The 21,089-nt window shown below is 33.5% G+C and overlaps 1 protein-coding gene across 1 annotated transcript in view; it reads left to right on the forward strand.

Annotated features, from left to right (window-relative positions):
* Positions 1-6: 6 nt before the first annotated feature.
* Positions 7-21,089, forward strand: part of LOC108566774 (homeobox protein Hox-A4-like) — a 45,341-nt gene continuing 24,258 nt past the window's right edge. Inside the window, exons 1-2 of the mRNA XM_017926808.1 lie at positions 7-413; positions 5,690-5,937. Of these exons, the coding sequence (XP_017782297.1) occupies positions 62-413; positions 5,690-5,937 (600 nt within the window). The 5' untranslated portion in view covers positions 7-61. The remainder of the gene's footprint in view (positions 414-5,689; positions 5,938-21,089) is intronic.

Below are 21,089 nucleotides of genomic sequence, written 5' to 3' on the forward strand. Positions count from 1 at the left end.
AAAAGGGCACAAGCACATAAAAAAAAACATCGCGCGGGTCTCTGATGTTGCTTGAACAGAGATGTCCACGGCCTCCGATACAGAAACCATCAACTCGAACGATCCCAGCTCATTAGCTACGGATTTCCCCGACACCCAAATTCCCGCCAATTCCTTGGACCTAGACATCGTCGCCAAGGAGTCCGACGCCGGTCAGGACCTCTTTTGCTGGCACGAGCATGTGTACCGGAAGCTAAACACGCGACCTACCCCACACTACATCGAGAACATCCTAGGCATCGGCGATCCTGAAGCTAGTGACAATATGACTGTTAGTGAGTTCACAGAAGGCCAGATCAAAGTGGACATCAATGAGCCACTCAACTTGTCCACCAAATGCAACAACAGATTACGGACGAAAGCTCTCGACAAAGGTGAGTACAACCTAATCCATCCTGTCATATCCTATCCTATCCTATCATATACTATCCTGCTGAAGAAAAACCAAAAAACACGCTTCGGAGATATCAAACCGCTACGCGAAAACCTCATCCTGTTATTTTCACGCACTATCCATATCCGCGTCTTTATCAAAATAAAAGCGCTCCAGAAATTGCGCGCGCCAAAAGCCAGTTCCATTTCTCAAATTCCCACGGACTTAATAAACAAGGGTAATCCTTCTCTTAAGGTGATCTACGGACATTCTGGAATCTTTATGCACATCGCAGTATTCGCTATTAAAAATAACTGAAAACGCCGAGGGAGGCGCTCGTCGCTAACGAAAACTTTCAGCAACTTTCGCGCGAATTACTTCATTGCATGTCAATAATTAATTCTTCCTATCAGCAGTTCCTTCCAACCGCATTTATTAATTTATGATATAACTAACGAACTAAGCTTTATATCTACACCTACAGCTCATCAAATATATATAAAAAAGTGAATCTTAAACCTAAGTTCAGTTTTAACTTATTTTTAATTTAAGTAATTATAGAAGTAAACAAAAAAATGATAATTACAATTATTAAAAATTAGTGCAAACGATTTTTATGATAACAAATTATTCGTGATTTACATATGTTTATTATAAGCTTATGAGTATTGTGTTGAAATCTCTATTTAATTTCTCAATTTTATTAATTATCTACTAATTAATTAATAAATTTTATAATAATTATGATAAGTTTAGTAAATTAATATTTTTTTTATGTTTATTACTACTTCAAATATAACAGGGATGCACGTAGATACACAAATTATTTTTTTTAATGGTATTGTATATTTTCATATAAGAAGGTAAGAACACATCTAAAAAATATAATTATGAAAAAGATTTATTTTAAAATTTTAGTAATAAAATTCAAATATAAAAAAAAATAAAATTTTAATGGGAGCCGCACTTGAATCAACGCAGAGCCGCATGAGACTCTCGGAGCTGGGGGAATATTAATTTTCAATAAAAAATAAACAAGTAATAAGATGTGTTGATTGAATATCAAATGGTATAATCATAAATCGCAATATAAGGAATTACAAAATGATGTCTTGTAATAGAACTGAACAATCAATCATATGGTGATTTTATAGAATTATTAGTTGATTAAAGGGCGGATATGTGTTTATACTTACAACATAAATTATGTTTCTTTTTAGTAGTTTAAAATGAAAATTCTGCGAAACCAAAACAATATAAAAATATATACACAAAAGGCCATTTCTGTTAAACTAAGCTAGGTTATTTAATTTTTTAATGTTTGAAATACGAATGAGTATATATTGTGATAGCGTTTAAAATTAATTATTAAATAGCATTAAAAAAAAAAGAAAAAGATACGAGACTAACAAACAACGTTTTTTTTTTCTTCCTACTCTTGTATAAAGTTTCAAGTTAATATTGCAGAAGCGCCGAAGGTACACAAAGTGGAAGCAAATACACTTCGCTAAACTGCTTTTAAACTTGCATTAGATTAAAACAACAACAAAAAAAAAACGTTTATCTGAAACTTAAAAATGTTCATTATAAAAGTCAAAGTTCGTAATTTCACTGCTGATTTTATAAAAATTACTTATTTTTACTTAATACTACTATTTGTTTAGTACGATTTTTTTTATTTAAAAACATATAAATAAAATAAAATATTAAAGAAAATGTAATTTTTATTCATTTTATTCGTGTTATTAATTAGAAATGTCTATGGTTTTATCGAGTTGACGCTCCTACAATACAAGATTATATGTTTATTATATACGCACGTTTCAATAGAAACATGAGTAGATTTTTTTTAATTTTATAAAATCTCGAATATAATGCTCATTATTAATTTAGTACGAAATTTTCTAATTACAAAAAAATATATTCGTGTATAATAATTCAGTGGAAATATGACTTTTTTCTTACTAAATAAAATACTCATACATTTTGTCCAAAATTATACAAAATAAACAAAATTCGTGTATAATACGCACAATATTTAATTTTAAATCAAAAGTTTCAACAGCAACTTGATTAAATATTGTGCGCATTATATAGGAGATATTACGGTATATATATTACTCAAAATTAGTAAGATACGCACAGTTATTATACTCGAGATGTATATTTCAATAAGTATATTTTCTTGGAATTGAAGGTAATGGTGGGTGGTGTCTTGTAAGCATCCGCCTCCTCATCTACCTGTGAGAAATGGCGTAGCATCATCAGGAGAGAGAAAGAGAAAAAAAAGCAGGGCTTAACAACATTCACTAAGAGATATCCATATATTGTATATGCATTTCCGTAATTAGGACTGTTTGTATGGAATACGGTAACAAAAGCGCGCGCCGAACTTCCCACAAATTGATCATTCAAATTGCTACATCATACGGCCCTACGCGTACTGCAGGCGGCCCTTTAATTAATTATAATAATTACGCTATCGCGATCAGTTTTTCAGCAATTAGCGAGTAGTAATCGGCCGCAAACTAAGCGGTTAGACGTGTTTCACGCACGACGCTCAAATTACCAATTAAAACCGTTTGCTCGTTAGGAAATGGAGTCTTTGAATGGCGGGAAATTTGGATACAACTGGAAAAAAAAAGTTGATAAATAAATTAATGGAGATGGACGAAAACAACAACAACAGGAACACGCACCGTTGCTATTAATAGGGATAGCGCGTAGAGTGGATCGTGTTGTTAAATGCAAATTGGCGAAATGGAAACACGTACAATATTGGAGTCGCGCGTGTTTTGACCAACAACAAAATAATCTTCCCTATCTGGAACATATAAATTTTGTAACAATTTACTAAAATAAGATATTTTTAAAATCCCTGAAAATGATTTCTTTCGTTTCGAGATTTATGTAAAGTTGTGAAAAGGATTTGGATGAAGCTCGACGATTTGTAGCAGCGTCGAACATTTTCGTTGAGCGATCCATTTATGTATACTTTAGATGCCTTGCATAAATCTTATAATGCAGTCTTATAGATTTTGATTGGATGTGGCTAATAAGACAACAATGAACGCAAGCAGAGCCACTTACAAATTTCTATAAGGAGTACATCAAATGATTTCTATGCCACGTGTACAGTTCGCGGTTAAATACAATACAATTCGAAGCGTCGCATGCAAAATTACGCTCACAGGATATACTATATAATTTATAAATTGATATACAACAACATTTTTGACAATAAGCATATTTTAAAATATATTGCTTTTTAAGTGTTTATTTTTGTTATTGTCACTCCTAAATTTACTTGTAAATCAATATTTTTCATAAGTCTGTTTCATTTATTATTTACAAATTTTTATTTCTCTTAATTTGGGTCAAATGGACCGAATTTGTTTATTTGTGACAGTAATCTAGATACTATTAACTAAAGTTGATATATCATATTTAATATGAAAAAAATAGATAAGTTTTCGTATTTTGTTGTAAGAAAAACAATCATCTCAAGAAATGATATTATTCTTAAGAAAACAATAGAGATTATCATATTCAGTATTAATTAATCATCATCATGATCAGCAATGATTCGCTTTATCAGTAATTATGCGTTCGAACGAATTGGATATCTTTTTTTCTTTTGGATGTCAAAAGGAAAATGATCAGCCGCAAACAATAAACTAATTAATTGTAACAATCACCGAATGCGTACAATAACTGCTGTTATTAGCAACATCGGCGAAATACGTACCACATCATAATGCGGGTTATCAATAATGAGCGTTCGAAAGGATTACATTCACGTAAACCGATTTTTACCGTATAATTAGCTTATAGGAAACGGCCGCTCAATCAAATTAGTTTTCACATGTTTGATGTTGCGTAATCGCATTATGCACGCGGCGCGATTACATGTGATTTTCGGCAGCGTCCCTTTACCACGACCTACTTTACAAATTTAAAAATAATATGTTTTTACAAATTTTCTAAATTTCATTTCTTTGTAAGATTTTCGCAATTTTATCACAGTTTCATTCAATAAAACTTCAATTTCATATAAAATTGTCAATTGTCCGATTATGATGAATCGTCTGTATTTGTTTTTTGTTGTTAATCATGCTATATGTGATGTGAAAAAAATATGAAAACTTTACGTAAAAAGATGTGTCTTATGATCACACTTTATTGTCACAGCGTCTCTGAAGTAATAACAATGAACAAAGGCTACCTATATAAATGCTTAACTATGGTTAACTAAGTCTAGTAAACGATTCTGAAGTATACCTATCCCCCGATTTACACGGTAGAGAAAAACGTGTAATTCGAAAATAAAATATTTTCAATTTTATTTATTTTGTAATACACGGTTTAAAAATAGCGAAAACGTGTAAAGAAAGTACCATATGAAAAGAAAGTACCGTGTAATACGAGGGGTAGGTTTATACGATTTTACAAGCAAAAAGATGATAAACAAATGAATTTTAAATGCACATAAAACGTTAAGTTGTAGTAACTGTGTTTTTCTTGTAACGGACGAGACGAAATAAATTTGGTATCAAAAGTTATTACTCTAATTGTACTTTTTTGTTATGTATATGTAATGCAAATAATTGTTGTTTTTTCTATTTTAAAATATCATGTAATATAAAATAATTATGGATTTCAATATTAAATTTGATTACCTTTCAAACAGTGAACGATTTCATAATAACAATAACATTATAAAAATCGTGTAGCTTTCCTGAGGGGCGTTGATTTTTAGGGATGGCGGTGGAAACCAGAAAATGCTCGAAGCATAATTAATGCAAAATGGGTTTCAATTGAATTCAATTAATTATTATTATAATAATTCTCATCAACTTACAAATCCAATTAAAAAGCGGGACCCCTGCGGGTCCCATCCGCCGAAAACGTCGACGCTTTGTTGCATCATTATCAACACTGTAATTATAATTATTGCTAATTCCATTTATTTTTCGCAGACCACCGTTTTGCTTTAATTAAATTTATATTGTGCGTGTACACATTGTAATTGTTTTGCGGTCTCCGCAAAAACTCCTATGATTTTGGGAATAGTTTGATTTTTTGTGTGTGTATGGATTTGATATGCAAGTAGTAATAAAGAATATAAATAAATATATAGATGTATAGAAAAGTAGCTGCGGGCTGTATGTTCATATATCAATACGAATATAAAGTTTGGGCTTAGCGAAGACGCTCTATCCGGGAATATTGATCAAGTGTTATGTCCATTTATTTGGGGATTGGTTTGGTGTTTAGAATCGACAAGGAAGAGGAAGAGGCCAAGGGTGGAATCGATAGATCAGAAAGCGTCGCCGTCTCCGCCGAATGTCCAGTCGTCGGAGCCGCTATCTGACGATGCTGAAAAGTCCAAGAAGAAGAAGGCACGCACCACCTTCACTGGACGGCAGATCTTCGAGCTAGAGAAGCAGTTCGAGCTGAAGAAGTACCTCAGCAGCAGCGAGAGGTCCGAGATGGCTAAGCTTCTCAATGTCACCGAAACACAGGTTTGTCTTAGGTTTAGGTATAGGTATATGTTTCGTGTCACTTCCATATTCCAATTGTACCACAAATTTAGTAAAAACATGCTGCATAAATAATAATTTCCCGGGAAAACGGGAATGACCCTCTACAAATTAGTTTAAAAAAATATGATTAACACAGTTATTTTCAATCTTTAATTTATTAAGAATAATATATTCTTCATATTATATAATATATGAATTTAATGAAAATTGTCCGAAATTATATAATTATATTTAAAAAAGAAAAATGAAACGAATTCTTGCTGAAATATTAAACTATGAAGTTTATGTTGTATAATTAGAAATATGTCCCGGCAATATCGGGAAAACGGGAATTATTTTCAAAAAAAAAAATATGATTAAGTTTTAATTGAAATCTGTAATTTATCAAGAGTAATATAAATTGAATATAGATTGTCCCAAATGAATTAACTACTAAGTCGTATTTGCAAAAGAATTATAAAATGAATTCTTGCTAAAAATGTCAAGATGATTTTACTGTTATATTAAGAGTTATGAAGCACGTTGTATAATTAGAATTGTTTTGTCTTTATATCCTTCCCCAGTCGATTCAATGAAGGGGAGGATATTTTTATATGCATAAAGTTTCAATAAAAGTTGATATTAATATGAAAGTTTGAGAGAACGTACATATTGAAAGGTAGTTTTGTTTGTATTTTACAAACAGTGCTTTAAATATAAGGTAATCGGATTTCGTTATAATTTAAATCTCTACTCAATAAGCCTCCTCACATTGTACATTTTCGAGCTACCGGATTTAAACTTAATATTGCGAAATATAAGTATTTCACGTTAATTCCAAATAAGTTCCAATTAAGTTCCAAATAATTAGAAGTATAACACAATACTTATGAAATTTAGTACAAGATTTTATAATACCTTTATTGGTCTGGGGTGGCCAGACTTTTTGCAGCTAGAGCCGCATCTAAACTTTTTGGTATAATAATTTAAAAAAAATCTCAATCATAACATGTGGCTCGCGAGCCACAGTTTGGCCACCCCTGCTTATACAATAGTAAATTATAATTTATATAAGACAAAAGATATATTTATATAAAATTTTATATTTCTTCATAAAAAAACACAAATATTACATAATTTATTTTACTAAACAAGCAAAATTCGTTGATCTACTATATTATATATACACAAATTATTATTTTTTTGACAAATGACGAAAATATGTTTAATCTTCAATTATAATAATTATAGTAGAAATACGTAAATAAAGTAAAAATCTATGAACGTATTAAAATATATCAATTTGATATTTATTGAAAATAAGTACTAATATTATTTTTTATGATTATATTGGAGGGATTTTTTTTTTAAATTAAAAAATTGGTTGTTCTATTATTGGGAAATATATGGAAATGACACGAATCGCATATATGATAAAAATATTTTTTAAATTATTATGAAGAAAAATTATTAATGGTTGTGAATTAATCAGGTGTGATTAGATTAATTAAAGTGTGATGAATTAGTCACGAGTATTTGATAATGGAGCTTTTGTTTATGAAGTGTGTGTATGTGTGTGTGTGTATATATACGAGGTTTATCCAGATTTGGAATAGTATTTGGCGTTTCGGGCTGCAGCTCCAATCAATCAACGGCAATAGTAATAATAAAATGCACTCGTCGCCGAATCAATCATAGCTAAAACATTAAACCGATGTTAATGGATATTTAATAACGAAATTTTATTGACACGCCGCTTTAATATCATAACATCTGAAAGCAATTCTAATTGAGTTTGCATTTTATATGTTATCAAGTCCATTGGTGTTATTGATTGGATGAGCTGCGTTTTGTAAGGAGAATAGGGAGGGTTAGAAGAGAATGAGAAAGAGAGCGAGAGGGAGATTATGAATAGTAGTAGTAGAACAGAACAGGGACTACCTAGTATGTTCATCAAGTATAAAACCCTCAAGCGGAACGCACAGAACCCTAAAGCCCCGAATTGCTGCGTAGGCAAGCGGCGATTACACAACCCAATTGATTCAATATCGAAGCGTTGCACAAACAATGCACGGTATAACGTGCGCGTTGATGTGCCACGTATACACTTCCACTAGGATCTCGCCGACCGCGTGATTCGCGGCGTTGCTTTAGTATATTGCGTTGCAGCTGTACTCGGCTCGAGCCCTTCGTTCAAATCCCTTTCGAAGGGGGATCCGTGTTTTTACTAATTGCCTGCCTACGGTCTTACATCTACATAAGGTTTAAAAGCTCGCTTTCATTACGAGCGGAGGAGAACTTTAAACTGCGCCGAAAATATGAAAAGCGGAAGGAAAGAGAGAGAGAGAGAGATGGAAATGAAAAATCGTGGAGAAACGAATCGGAAAAAGAACTCTCGACTCGCAAAGTTACCACCCCGCGAAATGCGACTTCCCGTCAACCCCCGCATGGCCGCAGCCTTCTTCATCGTTACGTAATCCGTCGGCCGTAATTGCGATGTGTCTATCGTCCATTTCCCAATGTTGACTGTACTTTCGAAATACTTTCTTCGGGTCTTGTATTACTAATTGGCCACCTTTCCTCCACCTGGAGCCGTACCGTTTCTGATTTTTTCCAAGCGAGAGAGTATTTTCTTTATTCTTATTGACAGAACAGACAATTCTTTAAACCTCGCTTTAAATTTAATATTTTCGTATTTTCTTTTAAAACAAAATAATTCTCGTCTCCAAAAAGAATGAGGATCTTTTTGCTTTTAAATAGTTTAAGAACATAATTAATACTTTTCATTGTTTTTTTTTAACTTAATACAAATTTTATCCAAAATTTAATTAGATATATTTTTTGTGGAAAATTAAGATTTTTTATACATATTTCTGAAATTAACTATTAATAGTATATTAAGAGTAAGTTACATTTTAATTCAAGACGAAACATTCTTTGGTTTTCAAAAAAATTACTAAATAATATTGATGAAACAATCAACAAAATACTTAGTTTTCTTTTTAAATAACTTTGATCAGTTTATTAAAAATACAGTCGATTCCGCTTAATTGAGACACGAGCGAGACTAGTATATTTGTCCCAATTATCCATTTCCATTTGTTATTTGCTCGGTTTTGTTGATCTTATAAAATTAATTAAAATTCTATGAATAAATTAACAAATTGTTATATGTAAATTATCAAAAGCGGCATTAGAAATCCGGTGGTTGGAGGAATTGTCCATGCTCCAAATTATTAATAATATAATAATTATAATAATGTTATGCAACAGATTTGTGCGCGGCTCGGTCAACATTTTAATGAATCGCATGCTCATCAATTACCATGCCGTGCAATCGCGTTGAGTTGAAATATGAAAAGTTTGGTCAACTCTAATTTGAATGCCGAGTGGTGGCTTAATGATCGCTCCCAGTTGTTATTTTTTTTCTCTCCGAGCCAATTAAGAGCCCGATGAGGATGGTGATGAGGAGGAGTAGGAGACAGGGGAGTCCCCCTTTAACGTTTAACAAATGTTCCTGCTGTCCCCGAGGAAGACTTTCCTCTTCTTGCTCTTGCTCGTGCTCAATCTCTTTCTCTCTCTCTGTCTCTCTTTCATACTTAGTGTTTCTTCTTTAAAGCAACGGAAGAAGTTGCGTATCTCCCGTCCTCGTTGTTGTTGTTTGGTGCTTTCGTATAACGGCACATAAAGCGATGTGTTATGTTTGTGTTATAATTAGGAATCTACAGAGCGCATTAGCTATTAACTTTGATGCACTCTACTTCTGACAGCTTCGATTCTAGAAATAGGCACACGGATTTTAACCGAAACTCACACATGTTCGACTAATTCCCTCGTTAGCGTCGGTCCTTAAATATCATCGAATTACCACCGCCATCGGCATTCATCTGGACGAGCTTCGATCGCTTCTGAACTGTTTACGTTTCGAAAAGCCCGCCTATCCCGTTAGTCCGTCACTTCATGAACAAGCTTATATTCGCCACCCTCGTCATTTTATAGTTATCGATTACTGCGAGCCTCACACATATACACATGAAAATACACTTAGGGGAGAGGAAAAAATAGACATAAATCCACTTCCGTACAACTTAATTTCCTAAATTGATCTGTTTTAATGACGCATTACTAGTGACAAAATTAAGATTTCCTTTTAATTTTATGTTTCTGCAGTTTATTATTGTTATTATTCTTTCTTTGTGTTTGATGCGTATAATGAAGACTCGATACAGTTCCACGCAGTCGGGCACGAGTAAGTGGCTCGAGAACATAGTCTCTCCGGTTGAAGTGTTTATTTATAAACTCGAACATATGCGTCTTGTATTTAAAGTAATGAATATCAAATGGTATTTTGACTGAAATCATTAGATTTATGCTCGCTCTCCGCGCGATTCCTAATTGAGGAATACCTCGGCATCAACAGCTTCCAGCCCGTTGTTGACTTAACCAAAAGTATCGCATTTCATGGACACACGACGTCTCGGCGCTCTTTCTTCTAATTGCAACCTTCTAATTCATCCTATGCTTTCGCAAATCCCCCCTTGTTGACATATTGCACTTTGATGTATCGATGTTATAAGTCATCCGGAAAGTTGTAGCTCTACGTCAAGTGAATTGACTAATTTCACTATAAATAGACCTTATAGCAATCTATAACAATTGCTTTGGCGTTTTTATTATTACGTCTTCATAACTCACATTCGTGTTGAACTTCTGGGTGGTATATTGCTTTGATTACATTATTTTTTTCAACTACTTACGTTTATTTTTAAGAACGCACGTGCATTCAAAAATTTTGTAAACCTTTTTTCCAATGTTTAATTTAGTTGTGAATTATATATGTTTTGTATGCGTATTATATACGTATTTCAATGTTATTAGAATTTTTTATTATATTGCATTCCATTTTGTCAGATGATAATAAAAAAAAACTTTGTAACTGTCTCGTGAATTCCATCAGATTATTATAGAAAAACAAGTAATAAATACAATATAAATCATGATGTATCTGTAAGGGCGGTTGACAGTGTTCCAATATTTCGAACTTTCCTTTAATCTCATTTTTTTAACCTTCCGAATAATATGAAGTAGTATAAAGGATCCCGTTTGAAGTATAGTAGATATAACAATTACTTATTGATGAAAACACGGGAGCAGCGAAGGTTTTTCTTTGATGCAAGAACGTCTGCTCAATTAGTTCAACGGGCATAGGACCATTTGAAGCTCGGGATTTCCCGAGATTCCCTCATGACAGGTACACTCGCTCGGGAATACCGACAAGTCTGCTGCTACTCGACGCTTAGAGCCATCCGATATATTCTTTGATCAGTTCCTTTGTATTTAATACCAATTTAAATCCGCAACAGTTCAATATAACCGTCTGCCAGTATTGCAGCATCCTCAACGACTGCTTATTTTACTTGAGGATTTATAATAATAATAATAATAAAAACAATAAAACGACGTCGGTCTGTTCAAAGAATACACATAATACCATTTAATCTCATACCTTTCGTAATTATTTTTTTTCTATCCGATGAAGCCGTAGACAGTAGACGCCAAGAGCGAGAGAATACTGGATACAAGCTTTACTCAAGGAAATATCCGGTGGGCGAGTGTAGAACGCAATAGGCGAACGAAACCTTAACCTTTAACCACTTAATTCCTAAGACACAAATATCTATTTTCTCCTCCGATCCTCAGACACGTCTTGCCGCTGAAAACATAAACACTTTAAATTGCTTTTCAACCCGAATGTCTTTTATCTTGTGCGTTTGATATTTGTTTTCAATTCTTGGATGGAAAAAATAAATTGAAAGAAAATTATTTCGCCGTGCAAGGTTTTTCCCTAATGAACGCTGCTTTTTGAGACTGTGAGATTTTTTGTTTGTTTTCATTGGAAGTAATTGATTGGGGCTGAAATGAATAATCAGACATTGGCGCATTTAAATGCTACTTAGGTGATGAACATTTCATCCTCCATCCGGTGATATTTCAGTAATTTAATATTAATTAGATAATTATAATTGTTCAGATTGCGATGTCAGCGGCACCGGTTCCTAATTAATCACTCCACTAGTGCATACCAAGAGACTTGTACTTGATGCTCTTATTTGCTTAATAAGCTTAATTGTAACTATACAATAACAATTAAGAAAAAAAAAACTATAATTACTAAAAAAAAATCGTAATATGTATGTATAGAGTCAGAGTGTAGATTTATGTGCACGTGTGTACGTTTGAGCGAACGAATGTTTATTAAATTATTGAATGCATTTTATGTTTTTTTGTAATTCTGGCCAATAAATCATAATAATAATTATTAATTAATAAAACAAAATAAATAATTCGAGATGAACAATAGAAAATATATTTTAGTAAAATATTATTTATTCAATGCTTTAATTTGATGTACTTAATCGGAAATGATGATGGAATGTTGGAAATAAATAGCGTTAATTACAGGTTCAATTGACATGGCTGGTATTTAATTCATAGTATGAATGAAGTCCTATACGCAATTACCTTTATGTAGTATTATAACAATCAATATATTGTACCGATTACTCATATATAGGACATCATTATATATGAGTAATATGCATTAAATGTAAGAATTATCCAGTTGTAATCCAGACATTGTTATGCTGTTACATAACCATAACTTATAGATAAAACACAATAAGTTAACTAATGAAGTATCTAATGAATATATCTTGAAGTTATTTCGTTGTTGAAGAACTGTTATTAGGTATACAAGGAATGCATTCTTGTAGTGTATGCTGTTTCACATCCGAAGAACAAGTATATGAATTTATCATGTAACATATATCTTCTAAACTATATCAAATATTGTGAGTATTATAATGATCACATCTCATATTTGTTGATTGTTTTAAGGAATGCATCTTTGATGTTCAGGAATTTCAGCGTAAATAGATTTGAAAACCTAAAACTGATGATCCGAAAAACAAGTCCAAAGATGATTGGTCTTCGGCGCGGAATTAGCGCAGCCGGAAATAGAGATTCTGCAGCAGCGCTTTGTTCGGTGTCAATGTGTAGCGTCCGCTATAAATCGGCGATGAAAAAACGAGGAATAAAAAAAACTAGAAACAGGGAGATATAGAAACAAAAACTAGGATATTTAAATATTCCACATGCACGCGTTCTGTTTTGTAGGCACCGGAAAGTTCGACCTATCGAACGCTTTCAATTAGCACAAATTGCCATTAAATAATTGAATCTCGGTCGTATTAAAGATTCACTGGTAGCCTTGAAAACCAATGAACTGAAGTATTATTGAAATTCGAAGAATCGAAATTCGATTCGTTTGAATTGATTGTTTCCACCCATCATTAACAAATTCTCCCGAAATCGTCGCAATACAATAATTGGATTTTAGGGGGTTAAATAAACAATTCCGCGTTAGAGAGTTGCAGACACGCACACACGCGTACCTAATAAGATTAAATAAACTGTAGCTGATGTCCACTAATTAGCAATCAATTGTATTTAAATTGGCAATCGGAAACAGATCAAAGGGAATTCGAGATCCGCTATTCCGGATCAACGGCACAGTTCCGTGCGTGCAGTATTATAGTATTTTCGTGGTTAAATTAATAACGTATTTATTGCACCACAAATCAATCAATTTAATTTATAATAATTCATTACTATCATAACATCGGGACGAGAGCAGGAAGCCATCCTAATCCATCGATTCGCTCCAAAACCATTGACGACCGATACCAACCAACCCCCGCATTTGCAAATTCGATTAAACGCTCTGCACCCCGCATTTAATTAGTACATTTCTAAATCAGCATCGGCCATCCCCAAAAATGAATGGGACAAAAAAAAATGTGAAACGTATTTTTTTTTCTCTAATAGACAAAGCATTGATTTATTACCTTTGTTGTACGCGGAAATTGATCGGATAATATAATGTCATCAAAATGCATTCATGATGTACCACCATATTTTCCATGGCTATTTTATCGTACGTCGAGTATCTTATCACAAATCTGAAATTACTGTTTTCAACATACCTAGTTTAATATTTGTATCTTGGTATAAACATATGTAAAATTTTATCAAATACTGTATTCAATTTGCGTAAACCTTTCCATAATTTGCACATATTTTTCAATAAGTATATATATTAATATGGACTCACATTTGAACAAACTTCTCGAGGCTATTTTTGAAAAGACATCAAATACATAATATATTATCTCTAATTTTGATCTGTTGTTAGTAAATGTGTGAATATTATAGTGATTATTATTATTTATTATCTTCTTCGCAGTTATTCAACATACTTTAAAAGCAATATAAAAAAAAAATAAGGAAAACCATAAAAACACTATAAAATTTCTCGATTTGATACTTCTATACATTCTGCTTTATGGTATTTTATCGCTTTCCTCTTGATACAAAGTCCAACATCACTAAGATATATCAATATAAATAATAGAAAATGGATTACAATTTGTGCAAATCTCTTCATAATTTGCACATATTAATGGAAACTCTAATTGATTTCATTTTATTTTTGGATTACATTCAATGTGAACTCTAATTTTATCAAATAGTTTTATAACTTACACCTATTTTAATATGCAAATCTCTGCATAATTTGCGCTCATTTTTTTGGAAACGTATTTATTAAATACTGTATATAATATGCAGTCCAATTTGCGCAAAACTTTTCATAATTTATATATATTTTTGGAATTCATATATAATATTGGAAAATTATTGCGCAAATTTTATCATAGTGTTTAAAAAGTACACATCATTAAATTTGGAAACAATGAAACCTCTTCATAATTTACTATTTTTGGAAATATTTAATATGGACGAATTTGTGCAAATCTTTATATAATTTCCGCTTATTTTTGGAAACGTATACTAATAGATGAACAAAGACGATTGCCCCAAATACGTCTACAAGTAAAAAAGTCGTCCATGGAAAACTGGCGTCTTCTCTCTCCTTGAAGATTTCTTTCTTTGTTCACGAGCGTCCAGCTGTCCGCAATCAAGATGAGCCGTGAAAGCGCACACATGCAAATGATTTCGTCTCCTCGTCTTCTTTGCACTTTATTATTTCAGCAATTAGAAATAACAATAATTTTTAGAAAAATCAAAACAAATCATAATGAGTAAAATAATAGAGCGTTTCCGGTAGACACGCGGCAAATAGGAAACGCTTTGTTTGATGACCTGAGTGCATCCATCCCAGGCAACACAAATGGGAGCGAGTGTGAAGGATTGTTGATATTCGAGCGTGTGCGTTTTAATTGAATGTCCAATTGAAATAAGGCAATAAACAGATTAAAACGTAATTTTAGCAGATATTATCCAATAATAAACACAGTAATTAAATCGGTCGAACGGGAATGTCCGTAGAGAGGTTTTGATATATCCGTTTGTATGTATATACTATATAGGTGTCTCTGTTCAGCGCCTACTCGTGATGTTTGTGTATGTGTATACATATATATATATATGTGTATACGTGCGTATGTGTGCGTTTTTATTGCTTTGAAAAGATTCCAATGCCAATTTGCTGTTGAAAAGGAACGCGCGCTTTTGAACCGCGGCCAAAATTAAAACGATCATTTAAATTTACTTAATAACAACCCATTCGGTCGCATTAAATCCGCTCGTTCCTCGAGTGTGCGGGGTGCACGCTCGAAGGGGGCGCGGGAGGACGCAGCACGGTTCGAGCCCAGGGGAGAGGGCGCGGAAACAAAAACAAACATCAATCTGGATTTTCAGCGGAGCATTTACCGAGGAACAAAAAAAAAATAATATGCAGACATGAATAGAGAGAGTGTGAGAGAGACAGAGACAGTTGGCTGTGGTGGTACAATGATGAAGCGTGCGTTGGAGTGAAACAGGAGACAGGTTACCCACGGCATGCAGATTTTATATTAAAAATCATTCCACACTCACCGTTAGTTTTTCGGTTCGCGCAACACTTTGCATTTTTATTTGTTTTTATATTTTTTTTTTGGTACTTTGACATCTCTCTCTCTGACTCGGTTCTCTCTGATTGAATTTAATTATTACTTTGTTAATTAAAAAAAATATACGAGAGATCCAGCAAATACAAATTCTTATGATAAAGTTTCGAAGACGGAGGTGTTACAAGTAGGGATATATTACAAACATATGTAATTTTGTTGAAATGTAATAACGAATTTTAATACTGACTGACGGGGTTGGAGACGTTCCATCAGATTTACTTAAATTGGATTTGTTTCAAATTAGATTTCGCCAAGTAATGCCGAAGGGATCAAAATATATTTGTACTTGGTATAACGTAACGAAGGAAACGATGCTGAAACAGGAAAGTGGATTTCCAGAAACCGAAGATGAGAACTATATGGTATACTATTATATGTAATTTAATTAAATTCTTATTTATCTTTGAATACTGCAATTTTTTGACATCTACTTACTTCTGAGTTACTAAATCTACTTAAGTATAAAAAAAATACTTTCTTGAAATAGGTTAAGAACATAAGAAAATAAGAAGATTTTGTTATGATATTTTATTATAAATTAGATGCGGAAGAAAATGTTGTCGAAACAGAAGTTACATATTATGATGAGATAGATAGTTGTTCATGGCTTCTCAATAGTAGTCCCGGGACAAGTCATTCCAATTGGAAGCATTCCAACAATGAGGGATCATAAAACAATGGATCTAACAGCCTTAGCACAGCATTCCCTTTCACCGTAGTCACTATTGTTTCATAGAGAGGCAGAGAGACTAAAACAAGTACAAAGGTAATTCTCCTATGTGTGCGAGTGTGCATTTTTTTCCTCCCGAATTTTATAAGGGTCCGGAAGGGCGGAACATTTCAATTCGCAAATCGAAATCCGCGCATAGTTTAAACAAAACTCGGAAAAGCGAAAAGTCGGGATCGGCATTTCCGGGGGGAAATCATCGACAAATCTACCACCCGCTACCCCCGATTCGCAACAATTAAATTGTTTTATACCGAGCGATCGGTGAAAAATCATTGCAGCACAAAGCGCTCTCGGAACGCGTGCCAGTTTTCATACGAAAGGGTGGGAGAATAGGGGTGAGAGTGAAGAGAAAAAAAATAAACAGGTAACGCAACAACAACAAAAAAAACTGTATGTAAATGCAGGAAAAAAATTAAACAAAACTGCACTACATATTAAAGCGCGGCAACAACGGTAATGAAATGGAATTTATAGAAGGCAACAACAACAATGAACGAAAAAAAGTGGTACAGGATTGGGGGGTGGGAATGGATAACGCGTTGGCAAATATAAACGGGGGTGGGCGGCAAACATGAAACTGGCCATTATTAAATTCCCGAAAACGAGTCCGACGGAAGGGCGCACTTAATTAAAACGGAACGCCCGGCCCTAATCAACTGCATACGCTGGAGGTAGATGTGCTACAAAGATAACTCCTCCACTCTGCACTCCCTAGATTTTCAGTCTACAACCCCCATGTGAATCAAACCTTAAAAGTACAATCACTAAAGGTGAACTAAGGGTTAATTTACTCAGAAATCAATAGCAACGAGTTTCAAATTTCCAAAAAATTTAATACAGTTTCATGCAGTATTAAAACGTATGCATTTTGATGAAGTATTTCATTAGTTTTATTGTTTAATTATGTAACATTTTTGATGTTAACATCAATTTGACAATTAATAATAATTTTTATAATATCAATTCAATTTAAAGAAATGACAATTAAATGAACGTTATATAAATTCGAATCCGCTTAGGATAACATTGGGTTTAAAATGATGTGACTAAATGTGAAGGTCCAAAGTAAATACTATTAGTTTTGGATAGGATTAGGTCAATGGATAAGTTTGTATGAATGTAGGTTGGAGTTATAAGCAGATAGGATTGTTAATATGTGTAGGATAGCTGAAGTGGTTTGGTCAAGAGGTGGTAGGGAATGTGGAGCGAAGCTATTTTACAAGTGAGCTTCCGTAGCCGCAGGGAGTGAATAATTTCATTGATCCCAGCAACCGATGTTTCTGGTGAGAAGGAGCATATTGCCGCAGGCCATTTAACTTGGCAACTTTTCAAATCATTTATTGAATGCACCGCGAACGGCAGGCAGGCAGAGGCAGGAAGGAAGGAAATTTTGCTTGCGCCACCACAAATCGGCCGTCGTCTGATATTGGCCGCCCGAGGGGCACGAACGTTCATTACTGCTAATTTCGGGCATCAGGTTTGCGGTGAGGAGGTGGGAGCGCGTTTAGTGCGCCCGTGTGCACACGACACGCGCGTACATCTCTTATTGGATTCCCGAAGAATTTCGCATATTAATTTCCGTTTCGAGGGGGCGGCGAGCAAAAAAAATTCGATCGCCCTCTCTCCCATCATTAAATTGAGTTGAATGAGTAACTGTCGGGATGAAATTCTAAGAGGGGTAGGTTGGCGTTTTATTTTTTCATTCTTTGCCTCCTCTTCTTTAATTTTTTATTTTACTTCTTTCTTTTTTTTACATCCCTGCAGGAAGCGAACGAGATAAAACGAGCGGAGCGGCACACTTTAGCGGCGCGTTTATTTTCCGCAACCGTCTCTCATTCCTCCCCTCAACCCTGGAAAAGCGGGTTTCCAGACTCCGGATTTTAATTGAAATTAACGCTGTGTTATTACTTTCGTCTCTCCATATATCCTTAATCGACGGTACATAAATAAAAACATGATGAAGTTTTCATTGCAACCCTTACAATTACGATACCCGCATAACATAATTCAATTTACTTTTCTCTTTGCCTACACTCAATTATTACTTTTTACTACCCTTCTCGATCATTTCAATAGTTCATTATTACATACAACATTTATAATCAAATTGTTTAAATTTTAACTTAATTCCACCTTGATCGACCTTTACTCAATATGGTAGTTACTTAAATTATAGTATAGACGATTCCGCTTAATCGAGACAACCGCTGATTAGGGACAAATCATTAAGAATGTGTCCCGATTAAGCGGAATCGACTGTACTTTGTCTGTTTTAAGCTATTTTATAATTGAAGCTATGGTATTAGTTTTATCAAATCAATCAAGATTATATAATTTATATAAGTTATTTTCGGATAGGATTATACTAAATCAATAACCGGTTTATGAACTCAGCATAACAAAATTTAGTTATTTATTGTTTTTCGCTGGACTCGTTTATTGCTTTTCAGTATCCTTCCTGTCCAGTCGGATCATTCAATGTTGCCAAGTCGTACATTTTTAATCGAATTACGAACAAAAAAACCAAACAATCGCCAACTGTGGAATTCGTTACAAAGGGTTTTGTAAACGCGATTTTTGATTTGCAAATCAGTTTCATCAATCAATTCATTTATGCCCACCGGCAAAAGGACCTCAATCCTTTGTCCTTTGCCTAATAAACAGCCGTACAGCCAACCAATATATTCCATAATACTAAAAAATAAAACCAACAAAATAATTATACAGTCAGACGAGAGTTATGCACTTGACGTTACCCCCCAAACAATATGCGTTTTGTTCTATATTTTTTATTACGTTGTTATTTATACGGAAAAGTGAATTGCAAGCAAGTACGATGCGAAGCATTGATTCTAACTTGTTGCGTTACATAATCGCGTTGAATAATAAACGTCGTTTGTAGTATCTTAAAGTCCGAGTTATATGCACTTGTTCGCTTGTCTTCCAGTTGGTATCCATTCGCTCATCGCGAGATTAAAGAGTTTATACGATCCTGTCTCGCTTTACGTCGCGGCAACGACTGAAACACATTTTATAACTCATCGCTTCCGTGCGCGATATTACATCGTAATAATAGTCAAGCGGAAGTGGCAATAACATCAGGCCTGTTAATTAATTTCCTTTTATCTCATTTCGATATACGTCGCCCGCCGCCTGCTAATCGGATACCGCTTGCACTGAATTTTCTAATTGAATTCACCGTAGATGGGGGAGGACGAACATTCATCCGCATTAATCCAGGTCTCCTCTAAAATACGACAGAATCAATAGGGGAAGGATACATGTTCCGCACATCCGAACGTAGATTCTATCATCATTCGATATCAGTGGCGGCTCGAAAGTATATTCTAGTAATAATTGTAAAATACATCTAAAGCAGAGGTTCTCAAACTCGTAGACCCCCTTGCCATGTTTTTCAGTTTTGGGTAGACCCCCAACTTACCTGATATTGATTTTTTGTAAATTTATTATTTATATTGGGACATCTTTATAATTATTAAGATCTTTGCTCTGAGACTGAGCGTATGCTTGGAACAAGATGATACTGGTATATCATTATGTGCAGGTTTTTACAAGTTCAAAATGTATTGCGACCACAAAGCGAATGGCTACATCCTACAACTTACATAATTTTATACCTCATATCAAAACTGAAATATTATTATATCGTATCTTTTGTCACAACAAATTTTGGATGCGTCTTATAGATTAAAATATTAGTAGTTATAATCAAACAGAAGTATTGTTTTCTATGTTTATGCAGTAAACAAATTTAAATTCATCCAATCAATAGATATTGCGTAATATCCAATAACAATCGTCCGTGATTTACCCAAGGTTACGTCACGCAGCAACTAATCATTTGAATCAATACTGGAACTAAATTGAGCAAACGCTATAGTCACCAAAATAGAGTGTAATCCCGCCATCCCTTAGTTTATCGTTCCGATAATCCGTCATATAACGTGCAGTTTGCTCACTCAATACGTAACATTGCTTACCTAGATAACTATATAGAAATAGACCACATTTTCATTAATGCATCTATTATTACTTATCGTCAAATATAATAATTACTAATCCAATTAAATGCGTTATGTAAAAAAAAACTATATAATGTGATCAATCAATTTATATAATGTAAGCTTATAATATAATTAGCTTGATACATTTATGTGTCCGTCAAATTAATATCACAAATATGTTAATTAGATTTTAATCTGGCGTGTAAATATTTCGATTGTATCTAATTTAATAACATGCAATTAACTTATAGATAAAAAAAACATGTTAATATACATTTATTTATTATTGTAATAAATTATGTATTTGCTATAATTTCGAGGTATTTTAATCGTTTTAATCTGCAGATTAACTAAATTTGTATACAA

This window comes from Nicrophorus vespilloides, unplaced genomic scaffold, assembly GCF_001412225.1.
Source record: "Nicrophorus vespilloides isolate i.1.1-1 unplaced genomic scaffold, Nicve_v1.0, whole genome shotgun sequence".
Taxonomy (NCBI): Eukaryota; Metazoa; Arthropoda; class Insecta; order Coleoptera; family Silphidae; genus Nicrophorus; species Nicrophorus vespilloides.